General features: G+C 48.8%; 1 protein-coding gene across 3 annotated transcripts in view; it reads left to right on the top strand.

Moving 5' to 3' along the window:
• The window catches only part of DIRAS2 (DIRAS family GTPase 2), a 30271-nt gene extending 13025 nt beyond the window's left edge, over nt 1–17246 (top strand). For 2 of the 3 annotated variants that reach the window (XM_019799536.2, XM_002919100.4), the window contains exon 2: nt 13314–17246. In XM_019799536.2, the coding sequence (XP_019655095.1) occupies nt 13349–13948 (600 nt within the window). In that variant the 5' untranslated portion in view covers nt 13314–13348 and the 3' untranslated portion in view covers nt 13949–17246. Of the gene's footprint in view, nt 1–2698; nt 3632–13313 lie in introns of those variants that run through there. The other variant, XM_034647030.1, reaches the window with a different exon arrangement.
• Nucleotides 17247–24236: the final 6990 nt, after the last annotated feature.

Here is a 24236-nt window from a genome sequence, read left to right as displayed (position 1 = left end):
TGTTCCTGTAAAAACTTCCTTTCTCACCATCCAAGCATCGTGAGCTCCTGGTTCCATTGTTGCCGCTTTGGATTGGCTGGGATGCCTTCCGGTTTGCTAAGCCGCGGCTGAAATGCGGGTTCTGCCACATCCTAGCTGCGCGTCGACCTCTGTTCCTTCGAGCACCTGGAGACTCGGGGTCCGCATTGGGGACCAGAAAGAACATCGGGGCCAGGAATGCCCAAATCAGAGGTGTTTTCAAGATGCAGCTTGTCTAGACCTCTCCGCACCTGCTGGAGGGTCAGGATTCCGGGCTGTTTGGTGGGTGGTTGTGACCTGATGGGCATCTTAACGGATCTGCTCTCTCGCCGGGTCAGATTTGTTCTTCTCCTGGGCAGCCTGGCGTGAAGCCCATGCTCTGACGTTGCACCTTGCTTCCAGGTGCCCTCCTGGCCTCTGGCATCGGCCCTTTCTAGCTCACCTGGTATACACACTCTCCAATTAATCTGAAAAGATTGATTTTTTTTTTCTTTATATCTTGCTCTTTGAGCCGGGCCTGCAGGGACTCCCTGTTTTGCTTCTGGTTAAGCCCGTGTTCCTTCTTTTGCCAACTCTTTCCTTCTGTTCCTTGACTGAGCTCATCTCCCCACGGGCAGTCCCGCCTCTGTCACTGAATTCATGCTGTTTTATATCTGTAAGAATATCCCCTACTTGACATTTTTGTTGCTCTCGTCTCTTCATCTCTGTAAGGATTCTGGGGGCCTTGACTGGAAGCCTGGGGAGGACAGGTAATGCTGAGGATCGCCCAGTGTCACCTGTCATTGGATTCCAGACATGTTGGTAGCCACAGACTCCTATGGCACATTTTGCTGACCTGCTTGGTAACTGTAGGACGGACGCAAATAAATACCGATCAGTGGCTCACAGCTCCTGACCCCACGCCCTTGCCTTTGCTCATCCATTAGCTTCTGACCTCTGATGCTCTTCTTCGCTCACCAAGAGTGTTGGCCCCACATTCAGCTTTTGTCCTCACGGTGTGTTCACATGTCACCCAGGAGACCTCTGTCTTTCCCTCCTCTCCCCTGGAGGCCCACCTAATGGTGACAGTTGCAGGGGAATCTGGTCAGTCCCGGGAGCTCTCCCCCCTCCTGAGGGATGTGAGTCATCCGGCCACAGCGTCCTGTCCTTGCAGCACACTTGCTCAGTGCACTTACTTTACTGCTGTCCCAGAACTGACACTTCATCCTGCTAGTCTCTTCAGTTGTTACCTTCCCACTGGTGTTCACACCTGTTTGTGTCTAGGTATCCTGAAATTAATTTAAAAAACCCCAAACTGGATACTACTTGGCCACCAATTTGCAAGCGTCCCCCGGTTTCACGGCCAGGGTCTTCGGAAACGTTCCTGGGTGGCACCTGGTGCTTCATCTGAACCACTCTTGCTGGGCTCACCAGGGACTCTCTTCACTTCCCAGTTCCTACTCCCAGTTCACACTGCAGCGCCCTCTTCTTTGAAGGCTCTGCTCTCCTTGGCTTCCACGACACGGCCCTTCCGTGCAGCTGCTCCCACCCCCCCATGCTCCTGGTGAAGCTTTGCAGACTGGCTGCCTCCCCCCGCGTTCAGTCCCGGAGTCCTTGGCTGTTTTTTCATGGGTCTCACGTGTCTACACCAGGCTTCAATTCCTACAACATCGTGCCTCCCAGCTGCACACCATGGTCCCAGCACCACAGCGGGCACTGGACCCGTTATCCTCCTGCCCACGCACTGTGAGCCTCGATGGGCCCAAACCCAGAGCTCATGATCTCCCCCTACAACCCGTCCTTTGCCCAGCATGCTNGAGTAATGTTCCATGACATGTGTATATCATATTTTGTTTACAGACTCATCTATCAGGGGACCCTGCATTGTTTACACCTGTTGGCTGTCAGGATAGAGCTGCTATGAACGTGGGCGTGCAAATATCTTTTCAGTTATTTTAGTTATACATCTGTATATCAATTACATATCGGTTATTTGGGGTAGACACCCGGAAGTGGATTGCTGAGTCAGATGGGAATTCTGTGTTTAATCTTTCCACGTCTCCAACACTTGCTCTTTTCTGACGGTGTTTTGGTCTTTGGTTTTGATTTTGCAGAGTCTTCATCCTACTGGGTGTCAAGTGGTGCCTGCGTGTGGTTTTGATCTGCGTTTCCCTGGTGACGAACGATGCTGACCATCTTTTCATGTGCTTCTTGGCCATGTGTATATCTTCTTTGGAGAAATGTTTATACGAGCCCTTTGTCCATTTTTTAGTTGGTTTGTTTTCTTGTTGGTACTCAGTCGTGAGTGTCATCTATATAATCTTTATGTTAGATTCTTATCAGAATATAGGGTATATTTTCCCCTCGTTGTGTGTATTCTCTTGATAATGTCTTCTTGGTTGCACAAATTTTCTAATTTTGACAAAATCTAATTTGCTTATTTGTCTGACATTCCAAGGGGTCCCAAATAGCCAAAACAATCTTGAAAAAGAACAGTGAAGCTGGAGGCCTCACACCTACAGATTTTATTATTTTATTTTATTTTTTTAAATATTTTATTTATTTATCTGACAGAGAGAGAGCACAAGTAGGCGGAGCGGTAGGCAGAGGGAGAGAGAAGCAGGCTCCCTGCTGAGCAAGGAGTCCGATGTGGGGCTCGATCCCAGGACCATGAGATCACGACCTGAGCTGATGATGGATGCTCAACCGACTGAGCCCCCCAGGCGCCCCACACCTGCAGATTTTAACTTACTGCGAAGCTATAGTAGACAAAACAGTATGGTGCTGGCATAAGAATAGCCATGTAGCCCAATGGAATGCAGTAGGGAATCCAGAAATAAACCTTCCGATTTACAGCTAATTGATTTTTGACCAGGAGGATTAAGATCATTCTTTGGAGGAAGAATTGTCCCTTTATCAAACGGTGCTGGGACAATTGGATATCCACCGGGAAATAAAGTTGAGCCCCTCCTCACACCGTATACAAGAATGAACTCAAAATGGATCAATGGCCTAAACAGAAGAACTAAAATCATAAAACTCTTAGAAGAAAACACAGGGGTAAAGCTTCATGACCTTGGATTTGGCAATGATTCTTAGCTAGGACCCCAAAAGCCTAGGTAACAAAGGAGGTCATGACTGTTTGAGGGAGGCTTTGGTAGCCACTTGCCAATCTTGCCAACTTTTCTTTGGCTCCACCTAGAAGCCTGCTAACGACGTGCACACATGCAGAGCCCCGTTTCAATAGGCTGACGGCAAAGGAAGGCTTGGGGCCGCACGCGGCGGCACACTGAGCCTTCACGCCTGGTCTTGCTCCTGGTCTGCAGAGTTCCCATGCTCCTGCTGCCTTCTTCCCTGCTTCCTTTGGTGTCCGCTCCCCTCAGGGTTAGCTTGCTGCACTGGGCATGGAGGGTCCACCCTGGCAACTGATCCTCTGACCAGGGCGATGATAGTATTTTTATTCACATGCTTTGCCTTTTCATTTCCCATACCTGTGTGGAAAGAAAAGGAGTCAAGCGGAAAATGCCCCCAGTACAGTCAGGCTCTTGGCAGGGTGAAGAGCGGCACGGAATGCGTGCTGCTTGGCTCCGTGGCGTTCCTGAGCGTGGTGGTCAGCGGACAGCACCGGACGAACGTGAGTGGACCTTCCTTCTGTGCCGAAGCTGTGGGGTATTATCTGCCTCTCAATAATGGAAGCCTTAAAGAATAATGTATTCTAACCCTTCCAATCCAGGCCACGTCTCCACGTCTCTCCCTTTGCTCCATTGTTGCAGATATCGTGAGTCTTGCAAGAATACCTGAGGACCCCCGCCCCCTGACACCCCCCGGGGATGGTGGCTCCATTATCCGGGTGCAGATGTGTCATCTGCTTCAACACCTGTCCTTACATTGCAGGGCAGGGTGTTTCCAGGACACCAGGAAGCAAGGTTCCTGAAAAAGGAGTCCGCTTCTTTGGGGAAAGATAAGCCATAGGCGTTTAACCCTTTACGGTCTGACAAGTATTCCCACTAACAAAGCTGTCATTTTTTAGGGTCAGCAAAGAAGGTACATGAAATGAATGTTTAATTAGATTGAGATTCTAGAAATATTTAAAAGGACACTCTCTTGTCTAGAGGATTTATATGGAATTTGTTTACCAATGAAGTTTAAATGTTATAATAAGGACAAATGTATTTGGGGAGAAGGCATTGTGGAAAACCAAGGCAAGAATGGAGCAGCGACCACCTGTGTCATCTTCAGATGTGCGTGCCTTCGATCTCAGACGGTCGATGAGGATTTGTGGCCGGATAGCACACAGACTGGAGGCTTTTCCAAACGCTCACACTTTGTGAGCTGAATTCTTCTCATCTAGCATTTTTGTCTGGTTTGAACAATTTGGGTTTTCTTTTCTTTTCTTTTCTTTCCTTTCCTTTCCTTTTCTTTTCTTTTCTTTTCTTTCTTTCTTTCTTTCTTTCTTTCTTTCTTTCTTTCTTTCTTTCTTTTTTTTAGGCCTTAATTTGGGCTAGAATGCAGGTAAAGATAGTGGTTTTATCCGAGATGCTCCTTTTTTCTCATTCACATGAATCTGCTGTTTCTTCCAAAGGCTATTTGGATGGGCAACTTCTGTGACTCAGGAAATCGAAGTCCATTTTCCCTAAATCAGTCCATATAGGCTAAGAGAGCCTCCCATAATTCTGCACCCAATGACGACGGCTGTGTGGCGGATTCCCCCACACATCCCATACTTCTCCAGGTGCCAGCCGGGCGCCCTGCCTGTTAGCGCCCTTCTGACACCATCCACCCCGAGAGGGCATCGGGTGTCATAGGCTGAGGGCTCCGTCCTGCAGGCAGACCGCCATCTGCTTCGGTGTCCGTGGCAAGCCCAGATCGTCACCTGGGCTTCTGACTGTCTGTGATGCAGAGATGTCCACGCCCCCCGCCTTGGGTTTGAGTAATTTGCTAGAGTGGCTCCCAGAGCTCAGGGAAGCCTGTGACTTACTAGACTGGTGGTTTATGAGGCAAGACGACAGCTCAGGAAGGCGGATGGAAGAGGTGCATGGGCCAGGGATGGGGAGGGGCGGAGCTTCCACGCCCACTCCAGGTGCCCCTCTCCCTGCTCTCCCTGCAGGCCACGTGTGCACTGGCCAGAAGCTCTCCAAATCCCATCCTTTAGGGTTTTTACAGTGTCTTCCTTACATGGTCATGATTGATTAAATAACTGGCCACTGGCAATTGAGTCAACGTCCAGTCCAGGCCTTCTCTTCTCTCTGGGGGTGGGAGGAGGGGACGCTGAAAGTTCCAAGCGTCTCTTTATGGTTGGTTCCCCTGGCAACCAGCCCCCCAATCTCTAGGTGCTTTCCAACGGTCCCCTCATTACATAAACCCAGGTGTTGTGGAAAGGGGCTCCTTATGAGTAACAAGACGCCCATTTCACCTTTCTGGTTCTAGAGACCAGACCCTCTAATAAAACGTGCTCCCATTGCTCTCATCGCTCAGGAAATGCTGAGGGTTTTGGGAGCTGTGAGCCAGGAACCGTGATGAAGACCAAATATATATGAAAATGTCTTTTCATCATCTGAACAATCAAATGTATATTTCTTATAAATCATAATACTGCACCGCTAACCTCATTTTCAGTATTTAAAATGTCTCATTTTGAATTCTTTAGTATAAGACACGCAATTTATGATACTTTGGGATGGCTCATTTACTCCCTTTGATCTGTTTCCCCCATTTGTCTGTGCATAAGCTTTTTAGACGTGTAGGGGGCTGAGAGACTGTGGAGCCCAGACAAGTTCCAGAAAAGGAGAGTCGAGAGGTGTCATTCCAGGCAGTTGTCCTCCTCAGGGCATGGCCTTTGGTGGACAGATCTGTACCCCAGCTACCCCCCCACCCCGGGCAGTGTGGTGATTCTTTCCTAAATCAGGGGACAACCAGGGACTAGCAGACATTCCTGAGAACAACCCCGTGAACAATGAACAGACAGAAGCCGAGACAGCTCAGGTCTGTGATGAGAACAACAGCAGCAAATCTCAATTAGCATCCTCGTTGACAGCCAGCGTGGTATCACCTTTCTTGAGATAAGAGAGAAAGTGCTTCTATGAGAAAGGAAAAATCAGAGGGCAAGAAAGGTGCTTGAAAACGTAAGGGAAAGATCCTAGAGAAATCAGGAATAAGTACAGTGGATCCATCACCTAAGAAGAATTCCAGAAAGACAGAGAAGGTACAGGGCCTGTGATGATGTACTTTTCAAAAATAGGAGAAAATTCGCCCAGGCTGCAGAAATGATGAGGTTTTTAAGCCTCTCAACCCTCAGAAACCATAATGAAAAAGCAGTTCCAGGTACATTCTGGTGAGATGTCATAACTCGCAGGATAAAGAGACTGTCTTCACCCTGCCAAAGAGAAGGGAAGACCCCAACTTCCCTCCAGAGCGAGAGTATCATACTGCCTCGGATTTCGCATCATATCCCCAGATGGTCAGGTTAAAAATCAAATAATCCTTAAAATCTGAGGAGAAAATAATTTGAATTTAGTTTGGCTGCAGGATTGAGTCACTCGGGTGAGAAGAGCACGAACTCAGAAACGTTAACGCCAGCTTAAATAATTTATCAGTAATGTTTATACCAAAACATAAAATGGATCCAAGGAAGGTGATAATAAATCGAAATACAAAAATTGGCAATGAAGAGTTACCAAGGTAAAAAAATAAAAAAGGCTGAGGGGAAAAGCCCAGCCAAACCTAAGACCCCCGTGATGCTGGCACAGAGAATTCTGTGTCAGTCAGCAAAGTCTGATTGACAATGAGCTTTCCCTCAGTGGGTCCAGTCCTGCGATCTCGTTCTGCCTTGAAAAATCTGTACAAACCCCTCGTGACGCTGTTTATTGACAGGGTTTAGAAACAACCTGCAGGCAAAGCACAGAAGACTTAATATAAATTTTGGAACAAATTGTAAATGTTATACCTGGAAAACCGAAATGCTGGTATGTGCGTTAAAAATAGAGTAGAACTAACAAAACCTCGGCAGTGGAGGAAGGCATTGTGCTCATTTCATAGAAAGATATGGTCCAGAGTCAATAAGCCAAGACAGTAAGATCTATGATTCCAGCAGCGTCTGCATTATTTAAAATTATAGCGGTGAACACCAGGAAGTGACAACGGAGTGTCCGTTCTTTTCAACAGCGGATATTTCTGGAAAGAGAGACAGGCTGCCGAAGGAAGGAAGGGGCCTCAGTGCAGATGAGAGCATGTTTTACCATCTCCTTTATCTTTTAAACCCAGTGCATGTGTTGTGTCCTCTTTCCTTTATTTGTTTTGAAGTTTTTAAGCCGAGACATCCCAGGTGGTTGGGGTGGGTCCGGGCGGGGTCCCGTGTCTCCCTCCACCTTCTCTCTCCTCTCTGTGAAGACCAGCCCGCCCTGTGGGCACCCCCCGCTTCTTTCAGATGGGCTGCTTTGAATATCGGATATGCATCACCAGTCTTTACAGATACCCTTCCCCTGCGGCACCCCAGGCTGATTGTCCCTTCCCCTTTCCTTAAGCCCGGAATTTCCTTCACGAGAAATCCACCCTTGTCTTTCTGGCCATCTCTTCAGTTTTCTGGCTCCCAAAGGCACTGCAACATGGCCTTGGCTCCCTCCGTACCAATTAACTGAAACTTCATCCGTCTTCCTCCACCTGCTATTGCCCCTCACTCCATCGGTAGCGATACTTTCTTTGCATTAGGGTCTGAGAACCGATCCTGTTAGGTGTCCTGGCTTTTTATGATATTTAAAATTTTTTGATATTTCATTCTCATGATAATTTTGGAAGAATAAGATCATTCAGAACAATCAGGATGACCACCGTGTTACCTTGAACATGTTAGATCTCACACTGGGGTCTCTGGACCTCTTCCTCTCTATCTGTGATCTGCTTCAGAATCAATAGACGATGTCATCACGTAACAGCGGCTCACTGCCCCTCAATGAGTTTGAAATCAGGAAGTATGCGTTCTCCAACTTCTTCCTTCCTTCCCTCCCCTCCTCACCCCTCCCCTTCCCTCTTTCTAAAGTCAACATTGTTTTACTATTCTGGGCCTTTTGAATTTTCATGTGAATTTTGGGATCAGATTCTCAATGCCTGTAAAGTAGCCATTTGGGATTTTTGTAGGAATCGTATTGAATCCAGAGGTGATTTGGGGAATATTATCATTTTAACAAAATTAGGTCCTCTGATACATAAACGTGGATGTCTTTCCACTTATTTAGGTCTTCAAATTCTTTCAACAATATTTTTTTTAACTTTCAGAGTGTTTATGCTTCCTCATTAATTTTATTCCTAAGTATCTTATGCTTTTTGATGATACTATAAATGGAATTGGTTTCTTAATTTTGTTTTAGATTGTCCATTGCAAGTGTGTAGAAATACAGTTGATGTTCATATGGACACTCGAAAACCTTTTAGAGCTAGTTTATTGGTTCTCTTTTCTTTTTGGAAAATTCCTTAAGATTTTCTATATGAAGTTTATGCCTTCTTCAGTAAATAGTTTTGTTTTGTCCTTTCCAATCTGGATGCCTTTTATTTCATGTTCTTGACTTATTCTCAAAACCTCCCAGAAAATGGTAAATAGAAGCTGCAAGAATGAGAACTCCTGTCTTTTCCCTGATCATGGGGAGGAAACATTCAGTCTTTCATCATTAAGTATTGTCTTAGCTGTCCTGTTTCATAATATGCCCTTTTTCTGGTTGGGGGAATTCCCTTTTATTTCTGATTTGCCTTTTTAAAAAAAAATCATGATTCAGTGCTGAATTTTGTCAATTAAAAAAAAATCATGACTGAGTGCCGAATTTTGTCAATTTTTTCTTTTCTGTATCTATTATCATTTTTTGGTCTTTTATTGATAATGGTATGTTATAGTAATTTTTTGGGTTTTTTAAAAAAGACTTTATTTATTTGAGAGAGAGAGAGCGTGCACACAAGCAGGGGGAGCAGGAGAGGGAGAAGCAGACTCCCCACTGAGCAGGGAGCCCAATGTGGAGCTTGATCCCAGGACCCTGGGATCATGACCTGAGCCGAAAGCAGATGCTTAACCAGCTTAGCCACCCAGGTGCCCCTAATTTTTGGATGTTAAACCGACTTTGCATTCCTGGCATAAATCCTACTTGGTTATGATGTACCATCCTTTTTATGTATTGATGGATTCAGTTTGGTAGTATTTTGTCGAGGATTTTTGTATCTATTTGTAAGAGATACTGGTCTGTGGGCTTCTTGTGATATCTTTGTCTCAAGCTGGTATCAGGGTAATATTGGCCTCAAGATTGAAAAGTGTTCTCTCCTATTCCACTTTTTGGCAGAGTACGTGAAGGGTTAGTATTAGTCCTTTGAATGTTTACCGGAATTCACCAGTGAAACCATCTGGACCTGATTTTCCTTATGGATAGTTTTTTGATTACTGTCCTGCTATAGGTCTTTTCAGATTTTCCATTTCTGCCTGATTCAGCTTTGGTAGTTGTGGTTTGTGTCACCTGAGCTACCTAGTGTTACCGTGTTACCATGAGGCTGGTCACAGGACCCCCTTATAACACTTTATATTTCTGCAAGGTCTGTAGTAGTGTCTCCTCTTTCACTTCTGATTTTAGCAACTTGAGTCTTCTCACTTTTTTGGTCAGTCCAGCAAAAAGTTTGTTAATTTTGTTGATATTTTCAAAGAACCAACTTTGAGTTTCTTGATTTTTCTCTATAATTTTTCTATTCTTTATTGTACTAACTTCCACTGTAATCTTTCTTACATTTTTCTTCCTTTGGGTTTAGTTGGCTCTTGTAAGGTGGCAGATTAGGTTACTGATTTGCAGTCTTCGTTCTCATTTAACACAGCCGTTCATAGCGACAGTTTCCTTCTAAGCACTGGCTTAGCTGCAAGCCCCCCCATTACTTCTTTTTTTTTTTCTTTCTTTCTTAGCATTTTGTGCCTTCTCTCCAGTTTGTGCCCCTGTCCCTACTGCTCCTTTGTGACCTCATTTTCTGCCCAGTCCTTACTAAATGTAGCCAGAGAGCTTGGGCCTCCAACCGTGGGAGTGCTTGGTCTCGTCTTGTCTCACTAACGCCCCCTAGCAGCTCTGAGGAGAGACTGCTGTTACTCCCTCCTCCTGGCGCAGGCAACTCAAGGGCAGGAAGTTTAAGTCAGTAACTCACCAAGCTCTCTTACGTCAGATTTGGCACTCGGTCTTCTCTCTTGCCACATGCCTTCTCCCTGGCTGATTTTTACTTATTACAGCCCTATTTATGTGTGGATGAGACCCACATATTTTTTTTCTTTTTTTTTTTAAGATTTTATTTATGTATTTGACAGAGAGAGAGACAGCCAGCGAGAGAGGGAACACAAGCAGGGGGAGTGGGAGAGGAAGATGCAGGCTCATAGCAGAGGAGCCTGATGTTGGGGCTCGATCCCATAACGCCGGGATCACACCCTGAGCCGAAGGCAGACGCTTAACCGCTGTGCCACCCAGGCGCCCCGGATGAGACCCACATATTTACCATTAGACTAGACTTCTCTGCTGAGCTTTCAGGTACCTACCTATGCTAATCTACCTTTCAGACACCACCTACCAGATACTGTCTCTACCTGTCTGTCCTACAACCCGACCCAATGACAGCTTTCCTCATCATCTTCTTCAAAGCTGCCTTTCATCTTGACTAATGACGCCACAGCTCACCTGCCTGTCCAGCGCTGCCGCAGACCGGCTTTGTACCCTGGCACGAATGTTGGCTCTATTCCTGCCCTTGGACATCTGCAGGCAGCCCTGTCTCCTGGATGATGTGCCTTTCGTCACTTCCCATCTTCAACCAGCCCTCTGTGACATCTCTCCTGAGGGCCCCACACAGAACTAGATGTCCCGCCGGGCTCTCCTCCTGCCTTTGTTTATGATTTTTCCACAGCAGGGACCAGGCAGGGTGCACTGCATCCTTCCTATGCCCGTCTGTCTGCTAATGCTGTGGGCTTCTGTCAGGTGAGCACTGAGGTTGCGTATCATCTAGGGGGTTTTTAACACGTTACAAAGCCATGAATTTTATACCTTCTGACCTGCCTGTCTTCTGTGTAACTGTCAGGTTCCTGTTTCCACGCCGCCACCTTAGGGAAGTTGTTTCTGGTATCCCAGGTTGGATTAGTTGCCTTCGGACCTCTCTTTTGCAGCGCTGCTGTGATATGATTTATTGAATATCTGTGAAGCCATCTTTTCATTTCTGCCTGCTTGATTTATTCCTAAGATCCATGAGAACGGAGCCCCCGCCTTAGGTCTGCCCTCTGCACGTGGGTTTTCTGGCCCCTCGCCCAGAGCCTGGCCTTTAGAGGAAGCTCGGTAGAGATTTCTTGGACAAGTACATAGCCGTGGCTGTGGAATCTTCCTATTAACGTTTAGTGTTGGCTTTCTATGTTTTGGTTGCCAGTTGAATAATGGAGACATCTTAGCATGGCCAGCAACATATTCAGCACAACAGGGTGAGTGTGAGCTCAAGACCAGGGGCTCCTATAGAGATTTCGGGATACAAAGCTTGTTAAGACACATTCCCTTCCAGGCAGATGCTCACACTCCTGGCTGGAGCTAAATAGCCGTGGTACAAGGCAAGGCTGGGTGTGGACATGGCCTCCGAAGCACAGAGAGAGGCTTATTCTGAAGTCTCAAGCCAGGTCCCATAGGCCATCGCATTTTTTTAAAATGTAGAATGATTTATTACAATTCTGTACTTTTGAGTTGATCGTAATGATCTCATGGGCATTTAATAGACAGTCCAAACTCCTGAGCGGGCTTTCCTGAAGCCTTTTGCTGTCAGTGACTTATCTGACATCTCTCTGTGTTTTCCCGTGGCATTTGATGCTCCTTCAGCTTCTCGGTAGGTTAGTGATTCCAAGTGCCCCCAAGAACAGCTGAAGACTGCACTGAGCAGGCTTGGTGGCAAACATACAGGGAACTCAGAGAGAAATCAGAAGAAGCCAGCGTTCCCGGCTTTGATCTGATGACCTACCTGCCAGTGGACATATTTATACCTATTTGCTTCCGTAGCTAATTACATTTAATCCTTTGCCTCTGGAAGTGACTTTGCTGAGCAGTACCTTTTCTTATTGTCCACGAGTTACTAGGGATGGGAAACGTGGGTATCAGCACCATGGCTTCCTGGAGAAAATGGGTTCCTTACTTCACATTTCCACAGTACTGTCTACTGGGAGTTGAAAAAAAAATGGATATTGCTTAATTCTCTACTTTTTTGGAGGGTATATGTCCTTCCTTCCCAAAGAAGGGAGAGGATGAAAGATATTTGGTCATCTATACGTGAGGACAGCACACTTAACCCTTGGGCCAGGGGTGATGTTTGTAATGAAGGAAAACCCCCTTCCATTCCATTTTAATGACCACTTTGGTTGTTTCTTCTGTTCTCTCGTTAACACTTGACTCCTGGTAATTCTTAAAAAGAAAGTACCTATAACTGTTTAAATTCTGATTGAAATTTGATTTGAATGAAAGGACCCTCCAAGCTTCTTAGTTATCTGTCCAGGCTTGCTGCTCAATGAGACAGTCTACACCATGGCCCCAGGAGTGCCCAAGCCACTGCCACTAGCTCCCTGTCCAGGCGGCCTAGGGGCACTGAGGGTGGCAGTGGCACTGGGTTTGTGTCCCAGCCCCACCTATTGCCATCTGTGTGAAATCAGGGACATTACATTCCCCAACGCCTTCTGTGTTTCTAGTGTTCTCATTGCATAACAGGGACGGTGACACCAGTGCTGTAAGGTGGTGAGGATTTCATGAGTCAATATAAACATTGACTAAATATTAATAGCATTCTCCTCCCCTCTCCCCCTCCCTGTACTTATAAAAAATCATATATTATTATTATTATTATTACCTGAATATTGTGTGTTCACAGTACTTTGGATAAAACAGTAAGGGTCCTCTGTGATTGTGTGTGTGTGTGTGTGTTTTGGGAGACTGGTTCATTCCCATGTCCCCTTTACCTTTCCTTGATTCCACCTCCCTTGGACTGACTTGGCACCTTCTCCCTGGGCACAGGGATGCTCAGAGTCATGATCTGAGAAGAAGAAACAGACTGACTTTATTTAGCTGCTGAATACAGGGACCGCCCTATTGAACATTGGAGATTGACCATAATTGCTGGATTTAGAATTGTAGAGTTTTTAAATGAAATTCGAATTATCTTGTGTCGGGACAGTGAAAGCTAAATGTACCCCTCCAGCTCTTTTTAAGCTATCCAAAGAGGGTAAAGAAATCCTTCTCGAGATTTTCTTTACTTCTTCTTTTTTTTTTTTTAAATGACTTCTCCCCCATGTCTGGTTCCTCTGCTAGGTGCTTCCTGGTGACAGCCGGAGGTCTCAAGCAACATGCCGGAACAGAGCAACGACTACCGCGTGGCCGTGTTCGGGGCAGGGGGTGTTGGCAAGAGCTCGCTGGTCTTGAGGTTCGTGAAGGGCACGTTCCGGGAGAGCTACATCCCCACGGTGGAGGACACCTACCGGCAGGTGATCAGCTGCGACAAGAGCATCTGCACGCTGCAGATCACGGACACGACGGGCAGCCACCAGTTCCCGGCCATGCAGCGGCTGTCCATCTCCAAGGGCCATGCCTTCATCCTGGTCTACTCCATCACAAGCCGACAGTCCCTGGAGGAGCTCAAGCCCATCTACGAACAGATCTGCGAGATCAAAGGGGACGTGGAGAGCATCCCCATCATGCTGGTGGGGAACAAGTGCGACGAGAGCCCCAACCGCGAGGTGGAGAGCGGCGAGGCCGAGGCCCTGGCCCGAAAGTGGAAGTGCGCCTTCATGGAGACCTCGGCCAAGCTCAACCACAACGTGAAGGAGCTCTTCCAGGAGCTGCTCAACCTGGAGAAGCGCAGGACCGTCAGCCTCCAGATCGACGGCAAAAAGAGCAAGCAGCAGAAGAGGAAGGAAAAGCTCAAGGGCAAATGCGTGGTCATGTGAAGGCCCGTCGGCGGGAGGAGCCGTGGCGTGTCCCCCCAGTCCCGTCCCCTCCCCCTCCCCACGTGACACCCACCGTCGTCAGGGTAGCATGTACGATGCCTACGTGTTCAATATCGCCTTTGACCCAGACGTGCCCTGTCGTCCCCGAGAGGGCCTCTCACACCACCCCCGACAAGCACCCGCTCTCCAGAATCAGGGATTCCGCCCAGCGGTTCAGAGGGAGACCCCCGCGCCGGGCACCGCGGGGAACTGAGAGCGGCGCGGCTGTCCCTGAAGGCGGCTTAGGCTGGAGGAGGCATCAGCTGGCAGCTGCGGGAGCAGTCGGGGCTGGCGGGAGCGGGTCCCATCTGCATGCGTGTGACAGCGTGGGACCCCGCAGCTGCGGCCCAGCCAGACCAGGCCTTTCCCTCCGCTCGCTCGGGAGCTGGACACCCTTGGGGGCGGGAGGGGTGGGAGGTGAGGAGCCCAGGTCCTTGAGCTGAGTTACAAACATCACCGCACAGTGTCCCCCGGGGGCGCTCCCTGTCGGGTCCCTGACTCGTGAGCCTTTCTGCTCTAAGGGGAGGCACTCCCATCACTAGACCTAGTTAACAGGTGTCCCTGTCACTTTTTGGAGTATTGATTTCACATACAATGATGAGCTCATGAAGGGTCTCCTGCTGGGTCAGAGACCCTTCAGGGTGGGAGTGAGGATATTTTGACAAGACTAACGCAGTGCGGTAACGCTCTGTGTGTTACCCTGGAGGGTTCTAGAAATGTGCTTTTTCCTTCCTTTGACCCAGGAGGGGTCTGCTGCTTCTAGCCCCTCAGATTTTAAATAAATGCAATTAAAGTAGCTATTTTTAGACAATTATTTTCCCTCCAAGATGGTTTCCTTCTTCTCAATAACTCCATCTGTATCCAGCTGGGAACAGCCATCAAAGGCCATCCGAAGCCCAGAAGCACACCCGTTTTCTAAATCACCTGGGTATCTATATGCCGTACTTCGCACCTCAACGAAATACTTTGAAACAGAAGTTGTTCACTGTGTTTTGCTGCTCTGTCTGTAACAGAAGTACATTCCTGGAACATGTGTTCGCGTAATAGATTATCTTGCATGCTCCGTTATCAGTGTCTTCCAAGAGCTGTTCAATGCGCTGTTCACTCCGGAAACAATGATCTTTTCCTCTTAATGACCTTGTGTGCATTTTTAATCCTCCAGACCCAATCAGGGCCTCTGTGGGTTCCTGCATGCTGGCAAGGAGACAGGATGGTGGCTGGAGACAGGCAGGCTGCTCTGTCCTGCGCAGGGCACAGCCCACTTGGCTTAGCTGCTCTGTCCAGTCTGGTTTGGCTCTGCTTCCAGAAGGTTCCCACTGACAGAGCCCATGAGTCCTCCTGTTTGTTCTAGTTGGCATAGCTCACACTGGCCCCGACTCCAGAATCTTCCTTTCAGCAGGGCTTCCTGCATGGAGTGAGTGCTGCGGGCCTGGGTTGGTGCGGGAGCCCCCGGCTATCGGGCAGCCGCACCAGCCTCCGCAGAGCGGTCAAGTTGGGGACATTTGCATGCAGCCTTTCGGTTCTGCTCTTCTCTCCTGCCGCCGCTGTGTCTTGCCGCCTGAGCAGGGCCGCAGCCGCGGGCAGCTCCGTGCACTCAGCACCCCCTCCGTCAGCCCTTTCTGGTTCAGTGTCCTTGCCTCTGCTCTTCCTCTGTGTTTTGCTCTGAAGTCCCCTTGTGGTGCACACAGTGTGTGGGAGGCACCTTGAGAACCAACCACCCCATTGTCTTCCCAGTCTTGGCCTCCTAGAGGCACCCTGAGCAGGGAGGGTGCGGAAGCGGGGGCCTGGGAGCCAGAGGGCTCAGGGAGCCCAGAAGGACGCCTCAGCGAGACCGGAGGCCCCGGTAGGTCCCGAGGGAGGCACCCTGCCCGTCGTGGCTGCCCCACAGCCTTCACAGTGACACCTAGCTGGTGAATTTTCTAGAACATTTATTTTTCAACCTATCCTTATTTTTTTTCTATTTCTATTCTCAGAGAAATGTTGTCAGCTTGTCATTTGGATGTGGGTTAAGTGGAAGCAGAAACAGGACATCATGGGGTTAATCGGGGGCCGGGGTCTGCCACGGGCTGCGTGTCCCTGCGGCTCCCGGCGTGAGGCCTCCCTGCCCGGCGCCCTGTCCGCACTGGTACAAGTCACAGTTCCCGTCCCACCTCTCACACCCGTGTCTGCCCTTCAAGCGTTTAAAGCTTCATCAATAGGAGAAGCTTCTGATGGCTGAAAATCAGGGTGTATTCAGGACCCATTTTGTTCCTCTGTACCTTGCCTGTGAGTTTCTAGGAAGGCCACCGACGCCTCAGTCACGGGTCTTCTCTCTGCTCTGCTTTCTATGAACCACGCTGAGGGTTTGATGATGATCTCAAAACAGTCTTTGAGGAGATCCCAGTTGTCTCAGGGCTCGAGACGTTAGTTCCACGGAATCAGACATGTTTAGCATGGATGCGGCCCCGTCCTGAGTAATGTGGCTGTGGCTCTGAAGGGCCCAGCCTACATTGCCCACGGGCACAGAGGTTGTTGACCTAGCTACAGGACGTCACGAAACTCAAAATATTGCTTTGAAGGTGGCATTCCGGGGATAAGCATGGGGCTCCATGAGTCCCCTCCTGTCCCTTCCGGTCCCTCCTCCATCTGGTGACAAGCCATGGACGTGCCCTGAGCATGCATGCAATACAGGAAGACCAACACAAGAGCAATATCGAATTGTTTATTAGATCTAAAATTATATATATATTTTATATATATATATGATTTATCTTCCCGCATTTTGAAGTATAAAGCAGTACCTTGTACATATCTGTAAGCTAGCATACTTGTTTCACCATTTCTAATACTGAAGAAATGCTCATTCTTTGTAGAACGAATAACTATTAAAGGTTTTAAAAACTGCTCTGTGATACTTAATTTCCTTTCCAAGATTTGTAAAGTGTCGCTCCTGCGTAAGCTCTCCGGAAGCATCCGTCACTAACGGGACACACGTAAACCCTCGTAGCCCCATCCTGGAACTCGGTGCCCCACGGAGACAGTACGTGGACAAGAGTATTTACAGAGCATGACTTTTATACGTGTGGGACATCAACGGGTATATTTATATTTACAGTGTATATTGTTACAGTTCCGTCATCGATTCTATTCTATTTACTCTTCAGTTAAAAAATCGCCCTTGCATACCAGTTTCCAGTTACCAGTGATGTTCTGAATATGAAACCTACTGAAATAAAGCTTCAGTTCTGACCCCCTGGCTGGAAGGTGGTGGTGTTTCTGATTCTTTGTGGTCTGGCACGTCTGTGAGGGTCTTAAGCTAGTTCTCCTGCACCTGCTGTGTGTGCTCACGGCCCGGCGGGCAGCCGTCAGGCTCTGCACGGGGCTGGACTGGGGACAGCGTTCCCAGGAGGTTTCCTTTCTTCCTTCCTCCCTTCCTTTTAAGATTTTATTTATTCCTTTGAGAGAGAGAGCGAGCACAGGAGCAGGACGGGAGGAGCAGAGGAAGAGAGGGGCTTAATCCCAGGACCTTGGGGTCATGACCTGAGCAGAAGGCAGACGCTTATCCCACTGAGTCACCCGGGCACCCCTCTGGAAGCTGTTCCCAGGTGGTCCCTGATGTGGGAAACAAAGGCGAAGGCAGGATTGAGTTCTGCGCTGCCTGCAGCCCACTGGCGGGCCGTTGCCCCAGGCAGAGCCGCTCCTCCGGGAGCTCGGCTGCGTGGATGCTGGCACTTTGCTAGGGGCAGGGAGCTCGGGGTCCTGTGCGCCTGCTGTGGCATGTGGAAGTTCCTCTGCAGACTTCCTTGTCCCTGACCACCCCACCCCCAAGACACATGTTGTCAATCATCCCCCAGGCCTATGACCCACCGACGTACGTCTGGGGATCTCTGGCTGGGCTTTTATTAGACAGTGATGAATGGCCTTTTCCCAACAATGGCTGGCCCGGTCAAGGTCCTGGGGGTCTTGCTTCCAAAATTCCCTAGAGACTTACACTGTCCCTGACCCCTGCTGACTTGAAAGTGTGTGGTTGGCCACTCTTCTCTTCCTCGTGTCCTGTCCCTGTGCTTTAATGAAACCACCTTTTTGCATCAAAGACATCTCAAGAGTTCTTTCTTGGCTGTCAGCTCCGAACCCCAACATCTCTGCTACCACAGCCCCTGTCAGCCCCTGTCCCAGGCTGCCCCACTCAGGCTTGGGGAGGGTGAGGTGGGAGGGAGAGTAGAGGCAGGAAGCTCCTTGCTTCCAAATAGGAGTCAAGAAAAGCTCCCTTTTAATCCTGTGTCCCCCTCTCCACCCCCTCTCAAGGGCTGGCTGTTACGTGGGTTTGCTATCGAGAACCCCAATGCTGTTTCTGGGCACGGTTTCTGCGGGCCGCCCTCGGTCCTTACTCTTCCTCCTCAACGCGAATTATAGTATAAACCCGACTTTGGGTAACACAGGGAAGACAAATCAGCAGCTATGCACAAGATAAAACCCTTTGTCTGCCAGTGAATAGCTAGGGGACCGTAGGCAGGATTTTAACCTCTCATCTTCTGTAAAAGGGGAATTAGCATCGGCCATGTGGGAGGCCTTTAGGATTAAATTGATAAGCACAAAGCACTCAGAGCTGTCTTGTCACATTCTGAGCTTTCAGGGGAAGCAAACAGAAACCCGTGCCCATGCGGGACCCTGGAAGGTTTGCGACAGTGTGAAGATTGTGCACATGCAACAATCAACCAGCACCTCTCGGCTTCTTGAAGCCTCTTCTAATGGCTTTCCTGCTCTGGCTCTAGGCATTGCCCCCCACCCAGCCCGGGTCATTATTGCTACATTATTCAGGGGTTTCTCCACTTATGCAGATAATTGCAATCAGCAGGCCCCATTAGACCCCATTAAAGGGCATCCCATCCGGTACTTATCAAGCTTTAATGTGCAGATAAAGCTCTTGAAGGACCTGGTGACTCCCCAGAGCTGGACGCAGGGCTGGGCTGGGCCTGGGGCTCTGCACTCCCAATAGGCTCCCGGCCACGCTCATGCTCCTGGTCACCCACCACACTTGGAGTGGCGAGGCTGCCATCCCTTCGTACCCCAATGCTGCATGTCGGAGTTACCTGGAGAAGTTCTGAAACCTGCTGATGCCCAGGCCCCAGTCCAGAAATCATAATGCAGTAGGGCTGGAATGTGGTCTTAGCTTAAGATGGTCCTGGGTAATGAAACATGGAAGAACGTTTGCGAGTCCCTGCTGTGAGCCAGGGTCCACTGCCAGCACCCTTAAACCTCCAGAGGAAGGGGCATTGCTTATTAAATCAAGTTTCCCCTTTGATGAAAGTTTTCCCGGCAGCAGATTGGTGGAATTTGCGGGGGGTCCCTGGCCTCCTCCTTGTCCAGAAGCCCCCAAGATTGGCACGGAGAGAAAGGTGTAGTCCGGGTAGAGCTCTGGCTCACTGGCACCTCCCAGACAAGTCGTGTCAGCTCTCAGTGTGAGGGGACCTGGCGGGTCTGGGTCCCAGCCCCAAGCTNAAGCCCCCAAGATTGGCACGGAGAGAAAGGTGTAGTCCGGGTAGAGCTCTGGCTCACTGGCACCTCCCAGACAAGTCGTGTCAGCTCTCAGTGTGAGGGGACCTGGCGGGTCTGGGTCCCAGCCCCAAGCTGTCTGGAGTGTTCTATAGGCTGGCCCGATCCCAGATGCACACTCCACTGCTGACAACTCAAGTTCCTCTGAATCCCACAGACCGATGGCCCCCCTTCCGTCCTGCCCTGGCTCTGTTGACCTGCGGCTACCCCAGAAACCGCGACTGGGGGTCAGTGGTCGGCGCTCCGGACGGTCTGCACTCACCTCGTCCGCTCCCTTGCCAGGCCCGTGGCTCTGCCCTGCCGCCGTGCTGCTCCCTCCAGACGGGCCTGAGCTCCCGAGCCTTCCTCGCACCTAAGAGCCGCCTTTGCCCAACCTGGAATATCACGTCGCTGGGGGACCCAGAGAGGCCATCACCTGCCTCCAAGATTGTAACAGAACGTCGGTGTCATCATGACAACACTGTTGTTGTTTTCGCTGAGGGAGCGGACGGTGAGCTGAGGACAAAGCACCAGCTGGCACCCCACCAGCCCCACACTCCCGGTGGGACGTCCCTCAGGCCCTCTGGCCGCCCTAGAACTAAGGGAAGGGAGCAGGAACGGTTCGCTCCCGCTCTCCTGCCTGCGGCCTTGTGTGCACTTTCTCATCTGGGTTAAGTTGCAGGTGTTTTGCTTTTGATGCCAAAGTCATGACTCAGTGAAGCACAGAGGTAGGAGAAAAGAGTAGCCCCACACGACATGCGGGACGTCGTGAAGCCCAATCTGTCCATCTGTGAGTACGACAATTTTTCTAAGACGAGAATCTCCCCTCCCCTCAAAAGAAAAACAAAACAAAAGTGCTTAGGAAAGAAGACAAGACCCTCTGACAATGTCACATCATGGTTCTGGAGCCCTCTTGCCCATGAATCGTTTGGTCGGAAAGTTTATCAATTCAATAAACTTTCTCCATCATTAAGGTCTCATTTTTTAAAAGTAGAAACACTTGCAAAATAATGCTTTTGAGTGTGAAGGTAATGAGTTGTTTTTAAGGAAAACAAATAAACCCCAAATTGTACTTTTGACAGCGGAGAGAGACCCAGGTCTTACCACTGCAGAGGGACCTGGAAGACCAGATTCAGTGTTGATGACAGATGAGCTCGGGGAGAAAGCACAGCTGGTTTTGGTTACAATTCCTGTCCTTGCGGGCGGCCATCAGGTAATCTCAGAGGTCTCGCGTCTAGAAGAGCAGCCATCGGCGCACCGGTGTGTTTGCTGATTCTGCTGCGTGTTCAACGGGCTCAGGACATCCTGATGGGACCTGTGAGGGGGCAACAGAGAGTCCACGCTGTAGGAGATGACGTTTTGTTGTCATTTGGGTAATTTGTGATAATTTTGCAGGAGGTCACATGCTCTGCAGAAAGCACCCTGGGGTCAGTACCCATGGGGGACCCAGAGTGACCGGCAAGGACAGGTGGTGGTTCTATTCAAATGTCAGATCTCGCATTGCATTATTTTCCAGGGCTGTTGCTGCTTAACCATGTGTCTCCTGCTCTCGATTTACCGTTCCAGGAAACGGTGAACATTGTAAATGTAATCCGATGATGGCCACGAGCATCTTGTTGGTCTGTATTTAGAGAAAGTGGCAGAGCAGGGCGCGTACTGTGTGCGTGGACGGCTGAAAAGAAATGCATTGGCCGAGGGTTTGACGTTAAAGGTGAGCGACGCTCTTTTTTTTCTGATCCTGATAATGGCAGTCGCGTAATCAAGAGACATGTCGTTGGGACAAATTGGGAACCTTCACAGGCCTGAACGCATCACTTCAGGCCAACATATTACATATTTTGTTTCTGTTTTCCTTTAGGATAGTACATGACATGAGCCTCTTTGGCTGAAGGTAACAGCAAAATCTCAAATAATATTTAAACAGTGTCAATGTTTATTCTTTGTCACACGGAAGGGGTCCAGTGGCTTCACGGAATTAGGAGAGATCCAGATTCATTAGATGACTCAGTTCCCCCTTCTCTAGGTCTAGGATGCTTCCTAAGGGCCCCTGATGTCGGCTTGAGCTCCAGCAACAAATCCTCGGTGTCTCTACGGCACTTCTGTGGACCCCTCACTGAGCACCGCGTGGCCACGTGCCCTCTGCGTCGGCTGGTTTGTGTCCGGAAGGCAGGCGTACAGGCAAATCATTTACCGTCTCTGGAGATTGGCTGACCTGGGGAGGGCCCCCGTGTCAAAGCCACAGGAATAGAGAAAATAGAAGAAAAGATTAGTACACAGGCAAGCTCTGTCATGGACAGGCTATCAAAATTTGTGAGGAGAGAAAATGCCTCGGCCATCAACATTTTCCCCGCATTTTATGTTTTTCTAAATTTGTTAGAGAAATAAGGCAATGTCATCGTATGAATAATTTAACACCAGATCAAAATGCTGAAAAGAGGACACGAAGAAACACGTTCTAAAGCCAAATGAAATAAGGGACTAGATTAAGAATCCATTTGCTGTGATCTCTCTGTTGAAACTTTTAACCTCTGGCTTTTGAGTATTATGTGCTCCTTAACCCAAAATCAGATAAAGCCCCGAAGGCAAGGTCCACCGTGAAATAGGTCCTCATTTCTATGTCTGCTTTCAACCTTTGTCCTTAGTACTTAGAACCCTCTGCCAGAAGTGTCAACCACTTACTGTCACTCATCCTGAGCCGGTATGATTTTGCATTAGCGTTTTCCACTTTGGCAGAAATAAAGGGCCAAGAAGAGTACTACGTATGCAATGGAATCCGCAGCAGGGCGCGAGGCATCCATTGTCTGGTCAGATTGAGCAAGACTCCATGAAACGGTCAGGGGTCATGGGGGCTCCTACAGGACACTGCCTGCCAGTGCGTAGGCTGTCTCCCTGTGGGGTGTGTTCAGCTGCGCCATGGTCAAGGTGCATGTGTTTCTTTTGACCGCACAGGNCTTGACCGCACAGGGCGCCCAGGTCCCCAGTCCTCTATTCAGGGTCCTTGTAGTGTCCCAAAGCATTAGGTGGCAAGTCTTACCTGGTGCAGCGTGGACGATGGGGTGGCACAGCCACACTCGAGGACCTTCGTCCTTTCTATCCCTCCCGGTCGTCCCCTGGTATCTCACAGCCGGGGTGTGGGGCCAGCTCCCACTGGGTCACAAGAGCCCTGGGGTCCCATGCCTCCCAGTTCTGAGTTAAGGGAGAGGAAACTGGCCATGGCAAGAACACGCACACTTTGGCAAGCACCGCGAATCAGGGCTTCTGGTCTCTTCTCTGGAGAGCTGGTGGTCAAGATTCACCAGCACGCCCTTGCCCACAGTGCAGGAAGGGCTTGCTTTCCTTCCCCCGAGACGTGTCTGCTTCTTCCTTCCTCTCCTGCTGCATCATTCTCCTTCTCCAGCCTCCTTTTCACCCAGAGCCTTTCTCACCCGTCTCCCAGCTCCTCAGTTACCAGTTTAAATTCAGCATTAGCAATTATACCCTGCAATGTATATAATTTATATAAATGTTTTTATATAAATGTATATAAGTAAATTTAATAAATTTAATATATAAATAAATAAAAACTAAACGTGTGTATGTGTGTATGTGTGTATGCGTGTGTGTATGTGAGTATGTGTATGTATGTGTGTGTATGTGTGTGTATGTGTGTATGTGTGTTTATGTGTGTGTATGTGTGTATGTGCATGTATGTGTATGTGTCTGTGTGTATGTGTGTGTATGTGTCTGTGTGTATGTATGTGTGTATGTGTGTGTATGTGTGTATGTGTGTGTATGTGTGTGCATGTGTGTATGTGTGTATGTGTCTGTGTATGTGTGTGTATGTGTATGTATGTGTGTGTATGTGTGTGCATGTGTGTATGTGTGTGCATGTGTGTGTGTATGTGTGTGCATGTGTGTATGTGTGTATGTGTGTGTGCATGTGTGTGTATGTGTGTGTGCATGTGTATGTGTGTGTATGTGTGTGTGTGCATGTGTATGTGTGTGTGTATGTGTGTGTGTATGTGTGTGTCTCTGTGTGTGTATGTGTGTGTATGTGTGTATGCATGTGTGTATGTGTGTGTGTATGTGTGTATGTATGTGTGTATGTGTGTGTATGTGTGTATGTGTGTGTATGTGTATGTGTGTGTATGTGTGTGTATGTGTGTGTATGTGTGTGTATGTGTGTGTGTATAGAGAGAGAGAGTTCCAGCAGCAGCATGGTGAACACTTGTGCAGCATTTTGGAAACATTTTTTGGAAACACTGAAAAAAACTATAAAAAATCTTATAACCCAGTTGACCCTAACAGAAGACCGTAGGCCCATCTGAAACTAATTCGATGTATGAAAGGAAACTCTTGTGCCCAGAGACGTGCTTTGCCGCCCTCATTAGCGGCAGACTGGAGAGCACGAACAGTCGGATGCCACACGGAGCGGCGTGTGTGTGGCTGGATGGTGAGAAGCCGGTTTCCGCCCGGTTGGCCCCAGGCACGGTCAGTGACTTCATTATCAGAGAAAATTGAAATCGGGTTCACTAAGTTAAGAAAGTGCATCTCATACACTTTGGAAAAAACCGTGTTTTAATGGAAAAGTTTTTCTGGTTAGTGCTCAATTAAGCCAGGAAATTAAATTACCCGGAACACTCGATTAATTGAAGATCCTCTGAATTGAGATTTTTACAATCACATTTAGAACGAGTTGCTGTGCAGAGTGTCTGGGGCAGGGCTGTTTGTGCTGTGGCTCCCGTAGCTAGAAACATGC

The sequence above is a fragment of the Ailuropoda melanoleuca genome, chromosome 17 (assembly GCF_002007445.2).
Source record: "Ailuropoda melanoleuca isolate Jingjing chromosome 17, ASM200744v2, whole genome shotgun sequence".
NCBI classification, from domain to species: domain Eukaryota; kingdom Metazoa; phylum Chordata; class Mammalia; order Carnivora; family Ursidae; genus Ailuropoda; species Ailuropoda melanoleuca.
This window is presented reverse-complemented; position numbering and strand designations above follow the sequence as displayed.